At 34.3% G+C, this 14,150-nt stretch overlaps 3 protein-coding genes across 6 annotated transcripts; 2 read left to right on the plus strand and 1 right to left on the minus strand.

Moving 5' to 3' along the window:
- Window positions 1-1,488: 1,488 nt before the first annotated feature.
- On the minus strand, window positions 1,489-10,855 carry LOC128192743 (mannose-1-phosphate guanyltransferase alpha-A-like). 3 transcript variants are annotated; one of them, XM_052865691.1, is made up of 12 exons: window positions 10,742-10,855; window positions 9,845-9,942; window positions 7,399-7,502; window positions 6,340-6,532; window positions 6,108-6,167; window positions 5,854-5,984; window positions 4,958-4,978; window positions 3,779-3,907; window positions 3,379-3,523; window positions 2,931-3,023; window positions 2,123-2,294; window positions 1,489-2,006 (listed from the first exon to the last, which is right to left on the minus strand). In XM_052865691.1, the coding sequence occupies exons 1-12, from the start codon at window positions 10,779-10,781 to the stop codon at window positions 1,906-1,908; spliced, it is 1,287 nt and encodes a 428-aa protein (XP_052721651.1). In that variant the 5' UTR covers window positions 10,782-10,855; the 3' UTR covers window positions 1,489-1,905. The 3 variants fall into 3 exon arrangements, with proteins under 3 accessions (XP_052721651.1, XP_052721650.1, XP_052721652.1); XM_052865690.1 differs by lacking the exon at window positions 4,958-4,978 and adding an exon at window positions 5,250-5,279; XM_052865692.1 differs by lacking the exon at window positions 4,958-4,978 and having other exon boundaries at window positions 1,490-2,006.
- LOC128192761 (histone H3.3A) lies at window positions 8,074-9,794 on the plus strand. 2 transcript variants are annotated; one of them, XM_052865714.1, is made up of 3 exons: window positions 8,074-8,177; window positions 8,318-8,463; window positions 9,408-9,794. In XM_052865714.1, the coding sequence occupies exons 2-3, from the start codon at window positions 8,364-8,366 to the stop codon at window positions 9,716-9,718; spliced, it is 411 nt and encodes a 136-aa protein (XP_052721674.1). In that variant the 5' UTR covers window positions 8,074-8,177; window positions 8,318-8,363; the 3' UTR covers window positions 9,719-9,794. The 2 variants fall into 2 exon arrangements, with proteins under 2 accessions (XP_052721674.1, XP_052721675.1); XM_052865715.1 differs by having other exon boundaries at window positions 8,095-8,177; window positions 8,324-8,463.
- A 282-nt stretch (window positions 10,856-11,137) lies between the features above and the next one.
- Window positions 11,138-14,035, plus strand: LOC128192757 (phosphatidylethanolamine-binding protein 4-like). The gene is made up of 6 exons (XM_052865710.1): window positions 11,138-11,250; window positions 12,164-12,262; window positions 12,478-12,691; window positions 13,068-13,166; window positions 13,410-13,458; window positions 13,812-14,035. Exons 1-6 carry the CDS (start codon window positions 11,228-11,230, stop codon window positions 14,012-14,014), a joined length of 687 nt encoding a protein of 228 aa, XP_052721670.1. The 5' UTR covers window positions 11,138-11,227; the 3' UTR covers window positions 14,015-14,035.
- The last annotated feature ends 115 nt before the right edge of the window (window positions 14,036-14,150 follow it).

Here is a 14,150-nt window from a genome sequence, read left to right on the forward strand (position 1 = left end):
ATATCTACTTACTTCTGGGTCCAATTGACATTTAAAATGTACATATGTATATGGTTTTGGGTTTGTTAATTAGTTCGTATAGCGAGGGTGATAGCCTGTTTGTTCGTTCTTTCGTTTACATTTCGTAGCTTTTTTTTCTGCACGAAAATTTAGATACATGTAGTAATTAATGGCAATGAAATACATGCACAGAAAAAAAATTAAGTTGAATTTTTTTTTACACATTCGTAATATTACGTGACAGTAAACAAATTTCTTTAAAAATAAGTCGATTTTTTAAGCATTCGTACATGTAATATTACGTGACAGTAGAATACTTTTCTTTTTTTAAGTATAAGTCGGTTTGCTTAAACATTTGTAATATTACGTGACAGTAGAATATTTTTTTTATTTTTAGAAAGCCCTTGAACATCAATGAATAATAAATCAACTGATCATCACACTGAGTACAATGTAGGAAGTTACACTTCCACAAAGTACATTAAATAATAGTATGTACCGGTATATTGGGATTTGGTCGCCTTTTCCGTGAAGTCGAAAATAACATATTGATTCTAGTCTGCCTCAGATCTTCCAATACATCTTTCAATAATTAATAATTATTATCTATATAGCTTGCCAATTTCAATTTAAGTAGAAGCGAGAGTAGCAGACATGAGTACACATTATGCTAACATTTTATGATGCAAAATTAATACAATCTATATACTTTGAAGACAGATGATTGAAATATCCCACTGACTCGGTCTTTCTGTTCTTATGTTTTACATGCTTATTCTGAATACACCGCATAAAAAGACAACCAATATTCAATACCATGGCATTTACACAAAATAAATTACTTATATCACATTATCAAATTTTAGGGGTTTTTTTCTCTCGATTCTAATCTGCTTTTGTACGATTGCCTATATAAAATCGATTTTTTCCCTCAAACGCGTCCTATACATTTTTAAAATTTTAAATGGTTGTTGAATGTACACGCATTTCCCAAAGCGAAACAAAAACGACAGAATCCTAGCCAAAACATTGCAGCATTTAACTAATTAATCCTATTGATCTACAAACATAATGTTATTTTGAAAGATGAAGATCCGAGGTGTGTGTGTGTGTGGGGGGGGGGGGGGGGGGGTGTAGCATGTGTTCGTTTTGTCTCTCTTTCTGTCCAACTGCCAAAACTTTGGTTCTAACTACCGGTATTAAAGCGGAAGTCGATTAACTCTTAAAGTTTGGCATGCTTTCAACGTCTGCATAATTGTACCAGATTCTGCATTTGCCCTAGATACATGTGAATTTCAGATTGACAGTGTGCAATAAAATTACTTCTGGCATTTGTGTTTGTATAAATACATCTTGTTTTCAAAGCAGACCATCTTGAATTTAATGAAGTTACTAAGAATTAAAGCTCACAAGGGCCATCTGTCAAAAAATGTAAGATTTTCCCCAATTCTACACCAAAATATTTGTCTTTCCATGTAAATCTCCCAACAAAAACAAAAATATTTATTTTGTCTTTTTTTTTTTTTATTAGATCAAGGAATTATGCTTCATGTGTACATGAGATAAATGAGAATGTTTTCAACAGTGGTGCATATATACATGTATATGGGGTAACCTTTTCAACATTCTCAATGTTAAATAATGTATATGTATAAGCATGTCATAAAGCATATTAGAATTATAAAGTACATATGTTATCTTGGATTGTGTAATATAAATAAACAATTCTTTTTCAAATATATATATCAATGAATAATAAGGAAAACATATGAAATTTTAAGGCTCAAAATATATCAGAAACACAATTCATTGAAAATGAAATTGTTCAAAATGAAAACATGAGATTGGTGTTGCATGCTGGGAGGGACCTTGGCAGTGCATGCTGGGAGATTGTCATGGGTACTTCTATAGGATGATCTGGTTCTTGCAGCTTCCAGCTAAAGACTTGTCTGGTAACACCATGGCATTCAGTAGTATCACCTCAGAGGGCACCTGAACATTGCTCCCTATGAAAAGTAAGACAACAGGTGCTTGAACGAAGTCTTAAGAAATACATAACTATGCAAAACAAAGTTATATCACTAAATCAATAAACAATTTCCACTGACACAATGAAACTCACCAATGACTGTGATGGATGGATTGAGTTTTCCGTCGGGACTAAATGTGTCCTTCACATCAACCTTTGCAAAAGGTTTGTTTGGGTTGGGGTCGTTTGGTGTACCCTCAACTCGAGTCCACATTCCAATGGTGACATTCCAACCAATCACACTGTACAACACACAGCAGTGGTCCTACAATAATCAAAATAACACAAATTGGTCAAGTCTGTTCCATTTTAAAATACCAGAGTGGAGATAACCACAATGTGAAATAACCAATCAGTTTTATAAAACTTAAAAGTAAGCTGTACTGTAAATCAGCTTCTATTCATTATGCCTTTATTTTGCTATTTTTCAGCGATAATCTGTTTTGCAGTGACTGATTTTCATGACAAAGCCCATTTAGGTATAAATAACACAGGGTTGTCTCTAAAAATTAAAGTAGAAGGAGGAAATAAAAAAGTAGCAGGGGGTCTGGGGGTCTTGCTTATAGCTACATTGTGTTTGAAATGGAAAAATAGCCGGGTAATTAAGGCAATATAGGCGGGGAAATTCCCCACCTCCCGGGTCTTAGAGACAACCCTGGTTAATAACACAGTAAGAGACATTGGTTAGCAGCAAAAAAATATTTGCGACAAGGCTCTCACAGCATGTAAATAAAGTCAGTTTAAAGTAACTATTAACTTTATGTACCAGATTTTCAAATATAGTTTTGCAAACATACATATAAGAATTATATGCAACATCATAAAATGAGGATTTTCAATACAGATTTTTTTTTTAAAATTAATATTTCCTACAGTTTTAACAATTTTGTACAATTCTTACCTGAAGGACAGCGCCCTCTAGGACAATGGATTCCCTGACTCTGGCACCTTCCCCGATCACAGCGTGCTTGCCAACACTGACATTAGGACCAAGCTAAAACACAGAAGTGTTAGACTTTAAAGTATATTGAAATACACTGCAAAAAAAAAACATATCTAAAAACAGGTAGAGAAGTAAAAAAAATCTAACAACAATAAGCTTAGGATTGACATGTATAATGAGGATACATATTAAAGATTCACGTAAGGAATCTGGAGCTTAATTGTCTTTTACATGTAAGTTCCTATAAGCATCTTCAAACTTCATTGGATATTTTTTGTATGTGAGGGCCTAAAATCATGTTTTTGAAATTTTGACAATAAAACAGGTAGTTCCTAAACTGTATATTCGCTATTTCACACACATCTGCATGCATGCACACACTCTCATACACAGGTTATATACATACCACAGCTGTGGGGTGGACGTCTGCCGTCGGGTGGATGTAGACATCCCCTATGATCTGAGGTTTGAGCTCTCCGTTCTTAGCCAGTCTCTCCTTGTGCCAGTTCTGGTAAAGAGCCAAGTAATGTCTGTTGGCATATATGGCAGCCCTGAAGTGACAACATATAACTGTTCTTGATAAGGACAGCTTAAACTGAATCATCTCTCATAATGATGTAAAGATTCTCAAACTAACAGCAAATTTGGGAATAAAAAAATATGCAGTATATTGAAATATAATCGCATAAATTAACTTCAGATTTGTCAATTTCATCAAACATCTATATGCGTGCATTATAAATCATAATAACCCTCTATTACCCCCATCACACACCCTTTTAATCCATTTCACAGTAATCACGTACCCAGAGGTTTTAATCTGGCTCCAGAAGCGGTCTGTATGGTAGACATAGAGTTTCCCTGAACCAGCCATGGGAACAAAGATGTCTTGCTCAAGGCGAATTGTCTCCTTCATCTGCATGTTTGGATCACAGCTAAAATCAAGTTTTAAAAAAATGATCATACATATCAAACAGATTAGGTTGGATGACTCAGGAATACCGGTAAGTAAAATTTATTGTTTATTTCTTTTATATTTCCCTTCAACTTAAGTTTCAGTTGACACTTAATTAATTCACATACTCTATGACAACACGTAGTACTTAACATTTTGAAAGATTTTCAACAGAAGTAAGAAAATTAAATCAAAACTTTTTGTCAGGGGATTCATTCAAATATTGTAATCAAATGAATATTCACACTATAATGTCTCAAAATCAAAGAACAAGTACCCACTAGTTTATAATTTATTACTGAAACAATAACTACATGTAGACCTGCAACTATCCAAAACAATTATAGGCTACTTGATTCAGGATATCTTCATGTACCAAGCTACATGTATTTCTATAATACTGTACAATATTACCCTTTGAACTACCCTATTGAAATAAAACATGGTCTGCATATCCTATAGCATTGTACATGTAATATTAACAAAACAACAATGAGGAGATTAGGATCTCTGGATGGTTAGAACATTTTGACATGCAGTTAGGTCTGTAATTCCATAGCCCAATCTTCATGCATCTGAAATCTTCAATCACCTATAACATATTATAAAAGAAAGAACAAGGTATATACCAGTATCAAATCAAAACCAAAAATATTCTCCAATATTTCCAAGGAACACAATTTTATGGACCAATACTCCATAATTAGATTCTGAAACAATTGATGCAACATTGCATTCCATCAATACCTCATTAAGTTGAAATTTTCAATATTTTGACTTGGACATTTTTTTCTTTAATTGAGTTGATGTTCGCATTTAATCTTAATTGGTCCTAATTTTTTCATACACAAGCAGTATACACATGAAATGGTTGTTAGAAAACAAGATATTTGATCATCATGCGTTTTAGGGTGCATGTAACTTCACAATTTCCCTATATTGACAGATAATTAAGAACAGGGAGGTCGACCTTCAACATTTATTTTGACACAACACCAAATATAGAAAATATAGAATTCACCATACTTACTCTCTTTCATGCATTGCCAACCTCAAAATTAAAATTAAAGAGCAAAATACAAAATCAAGATGGCTTTAAAACATGTACATTCACTGACAAGAACTGATTGAGTAAAAAGATGGTTTTGAACTCGGTCACAAAACAAAGCATTCTTTGAAAAACAGGACAGCGAGAGTCATCTCACAAAACCAAATCTTGGTATTGTCTGTATACAAATAGCCCCTATGCCACGGCACATAGTCATTCTTCAGTGTCGGCAACAGATTTACCGATTTAAGCCAACAAAATCATGCAAATTTACCCAGAACACCACCCATTTCCTGCCTGGTAACTGAAAAAATGTATTCTGTTTTATGCTATTAAGAAAGCTTTAATCATGAAAGAATAATACATGTTCATCCAAAAGCATGTAATGTGATCAAGAAAGAATTTACTAAACACAGGCAAAGCTGATGAAGACTGAATCAATAAAATCTAGGTTCATCTTTGTCCAAAAACAACTACTGGCGTGCGACCATCTCTTGCCGTGTACTATTTCTCGCTAGTCATTTTATCAACACTTAAAACACTTAAAATCATATACGAAAAATGACGTAATTAACAATCACTGGCGAGAAATGGTACTCGGCGATGACTGGTTGCACACCAGTACAGATATAAGTACATTAATGTTTTGTTTTCCTCTATTTCAAAAGACTTCTGATCATAAGAAGACAACACCATACATTCCAAAAATATCATAATAAAAGGCAATATATTGAGCAGTACCTACAATGCATTACAAAATTAAGTACAGAGTATAAATTCAGCTAGAAAAGAGACTGATTATAGTGCGCTACAATGCTTATTACCCTTTACTAGTTGAAATACAGCATAATTATTAATTAACAAATTATTTCTCTTACTTATAATTATCCTCCTGGTTCTTTTTAAAGATTTTTTCCAGGGTACAAAAGATGTCGGGTGAGAAAAGGTAGACCCCGCAGTTAATGGTCGTACTGATGTAGGTCTCTGGTTTCTCCACATAATGTAAGACCTGCAATGAATGCAGCAATGTTGCTTTAATCGAGGACTGCTTTTTCATGCATCATCTAGCTTTTTGCTTTACAGCTAGTCTATAAATTTAAAAGCTTTTACCGGTAATATATAAATAATATACCTCATGAGTATTCTTGTTCTCCACTATGCAACCATAATTAAGTGACTGTTGCCTTGTTGCCTGCAAAGATGTGTGTGTGAACACCATTAAAAATAATCTCTCAGAGAGAGAGAGAGAGAGAGAGAGAGAGAGAGAGAGAGAGAGAGAGAATATCCCATTTTCCATCCCCCAAACTCCATCTCAACCAACCCCTGGCCCTCTTCTAATATGGCATTCTATCTCTGACTCATACCTCTGTCCCCAGTACTGTGCAGTGGGATCCACCCCCTTTCTGCACTGTGAAGGACAGCATCTCCTTGAGGGGGAAATCCCCACACACATCTGAATTCATCACGAAGAAGCTGTCAGGTTTCCCGGCCAGTATCTGGTCCCTGAAATGATACAGCCCGCCTGCCGTACCGAGGGCTGTGTACTCCTGTAGGTATCTAAAACAGTAATAAAGATGAAAAATTATCTCATTGCACCCTTTAAAAATAAAATTACAAGAAGTATTTTTAAGTATTAATGTGCCTTGTTATACTTGTTGATAATACGCATTACATGGTAATTATGAAACATGTAAAGCAGAATAACCTTCAATCTACAATGCATGATTCAAGAGGTACATGAAACTATTACAAGTATTAACAGTACCGGTAGATTTTAAAGATAAATCAAACACTTAATTTACCTGTACATACATTTTCCCCATTTATACAATATCAATTTTAAGGTACATAACAAAGTTGATTTTGATTCATCTTCCAGGATAAAAATGGCACATACCAATACACTTTGTTAAAAATAATAAATCAACATTACTTTTCTGAAAGCTCAAAACCCATTTTTCATTATTGTATTGAGGGTTTTCAGACTGAACATTTTCAAAATCAAGGTATTTTTCCAATGAAGCTAGCTGAACATGTCCTTTGTTAGTTTGATTTTGTGTATTTTTAATAAACACACACTTAAATATGCCAATCAGGAGCATCACGAAGTTATGAATTTCGAGTTATGTCAAATATCCATGTATTGTCATCAGTTATTATAGAGTGTATTTGTCAATGTATGAATGACATCAGTTTATTTGTGTCATGCATACATCTATGAATTGCAATGCATTAACCATGTATGCGTCTCCTTGTTTAATTTTTTTCAGATCATGTCATATGAATGCTTTGAACTTAATCTATTATTATGTACATGTGTACATATTTTTTTGGTATCTAATTTAGCAAAATATCACTTTAGTTCTTTGTTACTGGTATTTCAAATGTATTCTCTACAAGAACTCATAAGAATTTATTTCTACCTGACTTGGATTTTGAATTCCTGCTGAACATTGCTGATGAACTTGTTCAGTGCATCGTTAGGCTGATAAAATCCTATCAAGATCACCTCCTTCATATGTGGCACCTACAAGATATTGACAGCACATGCATGTACCAGTATTTTGGACAAAATTTGTAAACTTTATATGTGTACATATAATATCTATGAACATCAAGTTAGGAGTATGTGTATTCACTGTATTGATATACGGTAGTTAAAAGGGGGGGGGGGGGGTCAGCTAGGTCTCACAATTATACATGTACAGATATTTAGAAATAAAAAATCTAAATAGATTTATATAAGTCACATGTATTTATAATTTTATATTTAAAAATAGCGAGTACTTGGTCACAGTCCTCAACAAATATTTTTTTTTTGGGGGTGGGGGGGGGGGGGGGGGGGGTTGGTTGGAGGTTGGTAAGGGAGAGTCTTAATGAAACTACATGTACATGAGAATTTTGTTTTTCATTTCACCATGCAGAAATAAACTTCTAGTTTGTTCCTTTTTATTTTCCAACTAAATTAATTATTTGAAAATGTATAACAATAGTAAAGGGAGATAAATCGAAAAAAAAATCAAACCTATCAAAATTACATAAGTTTCTATTTTTAGAAAATAAGTAACATCATTTCTATTTTTAGAGTCCAGTCTCCAAAACTCCAGATTGAACCAGAAAAATCTGGTTTTACCTGTGGATATAAGAAAAAAGATCAAAGAAATGTAAGAACAGTTGTCAGTGAGGTGAATTGTCACACCAGGTAAGTACATCTCACATGCCTGGCAGGTACCAGTATACCTGATTGACACCTGAGTGACAATTAACCAATCTACCCAGGAGAATAATTGAGTTAATCCACTGTCACACTTATTGTATAAAGACCTAGCTGTACCATTCTAGATTTAGATCACAAAGAAATTGGAATTGGAACAGTTCACAAGCAGACATGGCCAGAACAAAACAGACAGCCAGAAAATCTACAGGAGGCAAAGCCCCCAGAAAACAGCTTGCCACCAAAGCAGCAAGAAAAAGTGCCCCTTCTACAGGTTTGTTTACAATTTCTAATATTGTTCATTTATGTGCAGAGAAAGGACAAATATCTGCCCCCAATTTTAACCAATTTTTTAATAGTGGCCAATAAAAATCAAATCTTCATAAATCATTGTACAGTGGATGCATATAACTAAAATAATGATTTTAGTCATCATTGCTCATTCGCTATTTATCTATGACGTCAACTAAATGACCTAATTCCCACAAATTTGTAAACAATTGAAAATATTTTCAATTTTGCATACAGAAGTATAAAGCGCAGGTCTGCTCAAGTACGATTTTAACATACGTATTTCTTCTGATAAATATACACATACTAAAAAATGGTACTTGAGCAAGCCTGTGCTCGATGTTTCCCAGTCGAAAAACATCAGAAAACACCCATATTTTGCTACAAAACATCAATTTATCAAAAATATACAATCTTCATGACGTCATTTCTACATTATGACGTCACTGTGGTGATAATCTTTTGCACCCTTATTTTAAATGTGATTCTAACTATCTTCCACCTTATTTTTAAAGCTCTTTATAAAACTTTAATTTTGGGGGGCAAAAAATGCATAAAACCGCACATAGTCCTTTTACATAAGTTTTGTAGGGAATAATTTTTTTAAATTATACAATAAACATATGACATAAAACATTCATTCCTGATGTAAACAAATTATTAGTTTAAATTGATTTGTTGAGGGTGAACGGTTAATTTTATTTTTTTACTTAACTCTCTATAAATTTAAATGACTTCACAGCAATTGTCCTAAAATCAATAAACTTGATAATCTGTCCAAAACATACTTCCCACTTAATTCAAAATGCTTTTGGAAGAGAAGCAAAAAGCTTTTGACAAACATTCAAAAAGATGTGTGAATATCTATGGAAATATCCGTTTATCAAATGTGTACTTAATTCAATTGTTTTGTTTTCTTCCAAATAGGGGGTGTGAAGAAGCCTCACAGATACAGGCCCGGAACTGTTGCCCTCCGTGAAATCAGGAGATACCAGAAGAGCACAGAACTTCTCATCAGGAAACTTCCCTTCCAGCGCCTGGTCCGTGAGATTGCCCAGGATTTCAAGACTGACCTGAGATTCCAGAGTGCAGCCATTGGGGCCTTACAAGAGGCCAGTGAAGCTTACCTAGTCGGTCTGTTTGAGGACACAAACTTGTGCGCCATTCACGCCAAACGAGTCACAATTATGCCTAAGGACATCCAACTGGCTCGACGAATCAGGGGAGAGAGAGCATAGGGAGTGAACAAAGCCTGCTCTGCTTGTTTTTAAAACTTTTGTGCTGTAAATTTCTTAATAAAGAATGAAGACTTTTTTTTGGTTTCTATTGATTTCTCAAGGATAAAAATTATTTTGGATTCTTACCTTACTACATGCTTCAATGTGATGGTAGATGATTGGATACCCAGCGACAGAAAACAGAGGTTTTGGGAGTTCCAGTGACAAAGGTCTAAAACGGGTACCTAAAAAGGATAGGTTTTTCATTTTTAAAAATATAAAACCCTCATTGGCATAAGTTATTGTAATTTCCTAAGATAAAACATCATACTATGGTAACATATTTCAATTTCTATACAACAAGAGACCAAGAGCATTACAAAGTGGACATCCCCTTGATTGTGATGAAGTAGGAAATATTTTGTACCAATGTCACAAAAGTTTACACATTGATCCAATAGATCTTTTCAGTGTCAGTAAATTTTGACCCACAATTCATAGCACCAATGATTTCCAACCTCGCGTTCTCGCGAGAATCAAAGTAAAACTTTTGAGAAGCATATAAGATGTGTAATTTTACAGTAAACAAAACCGTATTCTTCGCGTACTTTTATTTTTCTGGGGAGTTTCAAAGGACATTTAACCAACGTGAACTTTGACGTCACAATAAGGGGAAAGTAGGGAGAGGACTGTGACGGCCGAAATTCAAAAGGGGGGGGCCATAGGAGTGGGGTGGGGACAGGTTCAAAATTTTAATCCTTTCCAGAAACTCTTAGAATCTGTTTCTTCATTATTCTCCAAACCCGTTCGAACTCGAAGGCGTGCATTTAGTTAGCCATAAAAGCAGTTAAAAATCCACGTTAAAATTCATCTCCCAAAAAGGCCAAACACAAAGCCTTTGGGGTGATGCAACTGAATTTGTATCCTGTAGGTACATGTCATAGTTTGTTCGAATAAGACGAAATAATCTGAAGAAAATATTTTAAACAAACTGAGCAGGCGGATGCCTTACTACAAATTCTCCAATTTACAAAAAAGCAATACCTTTCATGGGCCCACCAATTAGAATTATTGTCTTTATCATGGTTGCTAAATAAAAGTATTTTGTGATACACGTCAAAATTTAAACCGGACACTCAAATATGTTGCTAATTTTAAAATGAACATTGACAGATTGATGAATTCCGGTAAAAGGTAAGCGGCGGCGGCCGCGGTTCATTTATTTAAAAGCTAACAATGTGATAGAAAATGTTTTGGTAGAAGATATTTAAAAAATTCATCTTTTGGAAATTAATATGACGAATGGACTGTTTATTTTTGTTTAATGTTTTATTAATTTGATTCATGAAACGCTTCAATTTTGAAAATGTTGACATTAAGACAGCTCGAGTAATGATGCACTGCTATTTATATGCACCAGACGGTATGTTAATTTCTTATTTGGACGTATAAATTCATTGCCCTGGGCAAAATTCAAGGTGTATATTTTCATATACACAGATGACACTTTTTACAAACCTACCGTGTTAAATGGCAGTAGAGGGGAGAAAGAGGTATGAACATTCTCGATTTCAGTTTTTGATGACCAATGCAGGCTGTTGGTTACCGAACTGAACAAAACATTTATTTCTAATTTAGAGCCCAGAGCAGACAAATATGAAATTATTAGAATATTAAGGAAAAGATTTGCAAATGAATTGTATTTAACAATTATAATAAATGACATTAATTGATAATTCCAACAATGATATTGTACTGTTTCAGTTATATCATTTATAGATGTTGCATTGATATGATACTATAATCATATTATATCATAGTACTGCAATCTTATCAAATGTTTCAGAAGTTATACATTACAGACACTTCACTTCCATACAAGAAAGAATTCTTCCTGGACTGTCTTTTACTGTGTAAACCATATATATAACACATGAACGGTTGTGTGCGGAGGGAGGGGGTGGTTGTCCGCGATAGCATAAATTAGCCCCCCCCCTCCCCCCCCCCCCCCACACACACACATACTTCAGTGCAGATTCTTCAACATGATAGACCTTGTCTATTTGCATGCAATCGTTATCAACCCATGCTTCAAGAATGTATTGAAATCAAATATGACTTTAAGTAGAAATATGTATATAACACCCGACCATTATAAAAAAAAAAAGGGGGGGGGGGGGGCATTTTCTGGGCTGTTTTTTGTTTTTTTATGCAGGGTAAACGAATGTGGGAACAAAAACTTTGCGACTTCTTGAACTGAACCAGTAAAGGACGGTTAGATAAAAGTACTAAGTACTTTTGTCCCCAACTTTACCATGCAGTCGTTTTCAACTGACTTGTAATGGACATGGACAAGGAAGGCCTATTTTGTATTTACTAATTTACTGCAGTAAAAAGTGTTTTAGTTTAAGATTTAATATATGTTTAAAAAAAAAGAAAATTCTAAATTTTATTTTAATACCATAGCATTCGACCCGAACAGGGGAACAAGAAGTCCTCCGGACAAAAAGATCCTAAGAAACCGGCAACCAAGACGAAGTCCTCGCTGACAAACCAAGACAAAACGTACATCTCTCTCTCTCTCTCTCTCTCTCTCTCTCTTAAAAAAGTTATATTTACGTTTTCTATGGTTCGCTAGGCCTACTCATTGACACACCACGTGTACATCGATTAATTCATGCATGTATACCATCATCTCCGAGTTCAATAAATGGACGTATAAATACAGTCATGTAGATCTCGTGTGCACAATGATGTGAGTTCCATGGTTACTTTTTCAGCGTCATGTCAACATCTGTATTTATTGTCTGCATATTCCTAATGTTCTGGGAGGGACTGAAAGCCTGTCAGCTTCCACAGGATAACTGTCCCCCAGGTGCCACCTTGACGCTGGCCAGCCCCGGGGGAGGGGCGGTGTACAGTAAGTGTGGGGACACCATCGATAAATCGGCGGCCAAGGAGGCTCCCCAGGTCAAATTTCAAAATGTTCAGCCAGTAAGTATATGTTTTAAAATATGTTATCTAAAACGCTAGGGAAAAAGTATTGATTAATATTGATTAGAGTTTCGCCCCCTTTTTGCGAGTTTGTTTTTGATGATAAAATTGACATTTGATATGAATTATTTATCTAGAATAATTGAATACCGTAAATTCATTTTTGAAGAAATGTTTCATTTTTGACAGTACATTTTTTTAAATTGGAAAGAATTTTTAAGTTTTCATAACATTTTCTATATTTTATATTCTGTAGAGTTGAATTGAAGTGAGCATAATAGAAAATCATCACATTCCTATTATTTGCATTTGCGGGATGACACTCGGAATCCTAAAATAAAAGAATCATAAATCAAGATATTCTGATTAATTTTAGGACAGTCTATACACTTTGGTTATGGCAGACCCTGATGCTCCATTCAAGGACAATCCCACCCAGAAATACTGGCTACATTGGATGGTTACGAATATCAAGGTATTCTCTCCCCCCATCCCCCCTAAATATTCAATTACAATGTACATCTAAATTAAAGTTTATTAATCATATTTTACAAATAAGTCAATTTGAAAAGGTAATGTGTTAAAAAAAAGTTTAATACCTGATGATATACATGTACATGTATATAGTTTAAATGCATTTAAAGAAAAGTTAATTTTACGTTTGACATTGTCATGTTTATAATATAAAATTTATTAACTTTTCTAATTTTATTGGTAGGGTTCCAATCTGATGGATGGAAATGCTTTAGGTGGTGATGTAGTGATGGGTAAGGCTGTAGACATTGAAATTTCAGATTTAATGATAAAATTACTGTTTTATAAACTGATAATACCATATACTTGTACATGCTAGGTACCAATGCATTAAATATTGTATTACATATTGATGGTTATACAAGACTTTGATTTTTGTGTAGCAGTAAAGCAAATTAAATATTTGATTTTATTCTGACAATAAGGTTAGCTCTGTGATAAAATACTGGTATATTAGTCTTGGCATTAGTAACAAGATTACTTGACTTTATTTGTTAGCTTTGTTTTTTTTACCTGAAATACATGTACTTGTTCTCATGGTGGAAAGTAAAAGTTCAAGAAAATCTTATTTTGATTGTCTTCTTAGCATACATTCCCCCAACCCCACCTAAGCCTGAGCCAGGGACAACTAACCCTCACAGATACATGTTCTATCTACTGGAGCAGACGGACGAACCAGATACCTCCCTGGTCAACCAGGAGTGGAGGGGGAAGTTCAGACTGGACGACTTTGTCATCAACAATGGATGTCAGATTGTGGCCTCATTTCAATATACTACAAGTTTCTGAATAAATCCACAGCTTAGAAAATGGGTTTTTTTTTTTTCAATTGTAATTTTTTCAATCAAGGAAGCTAGGTGATCAACAGATAATTACCCATCAGAAATACCTTTAATTTTGTATATGATTTGTTTAGCTATAAACT

This window comes from Crassostrea angulata, chromosome 7 (assembly GCF_025612915.1).
Source record: "Crassostrea angulata isolate pt1a10 chromosome 7, ASM2561291v2, whole genome shotgun sequence".
Classification (NCBI taxonomy): Eukaryota; Metazoa; Mollusca; class Bivalvia; order Ostreida; family Ostreidae; genus Magallana; species Magallana angulata.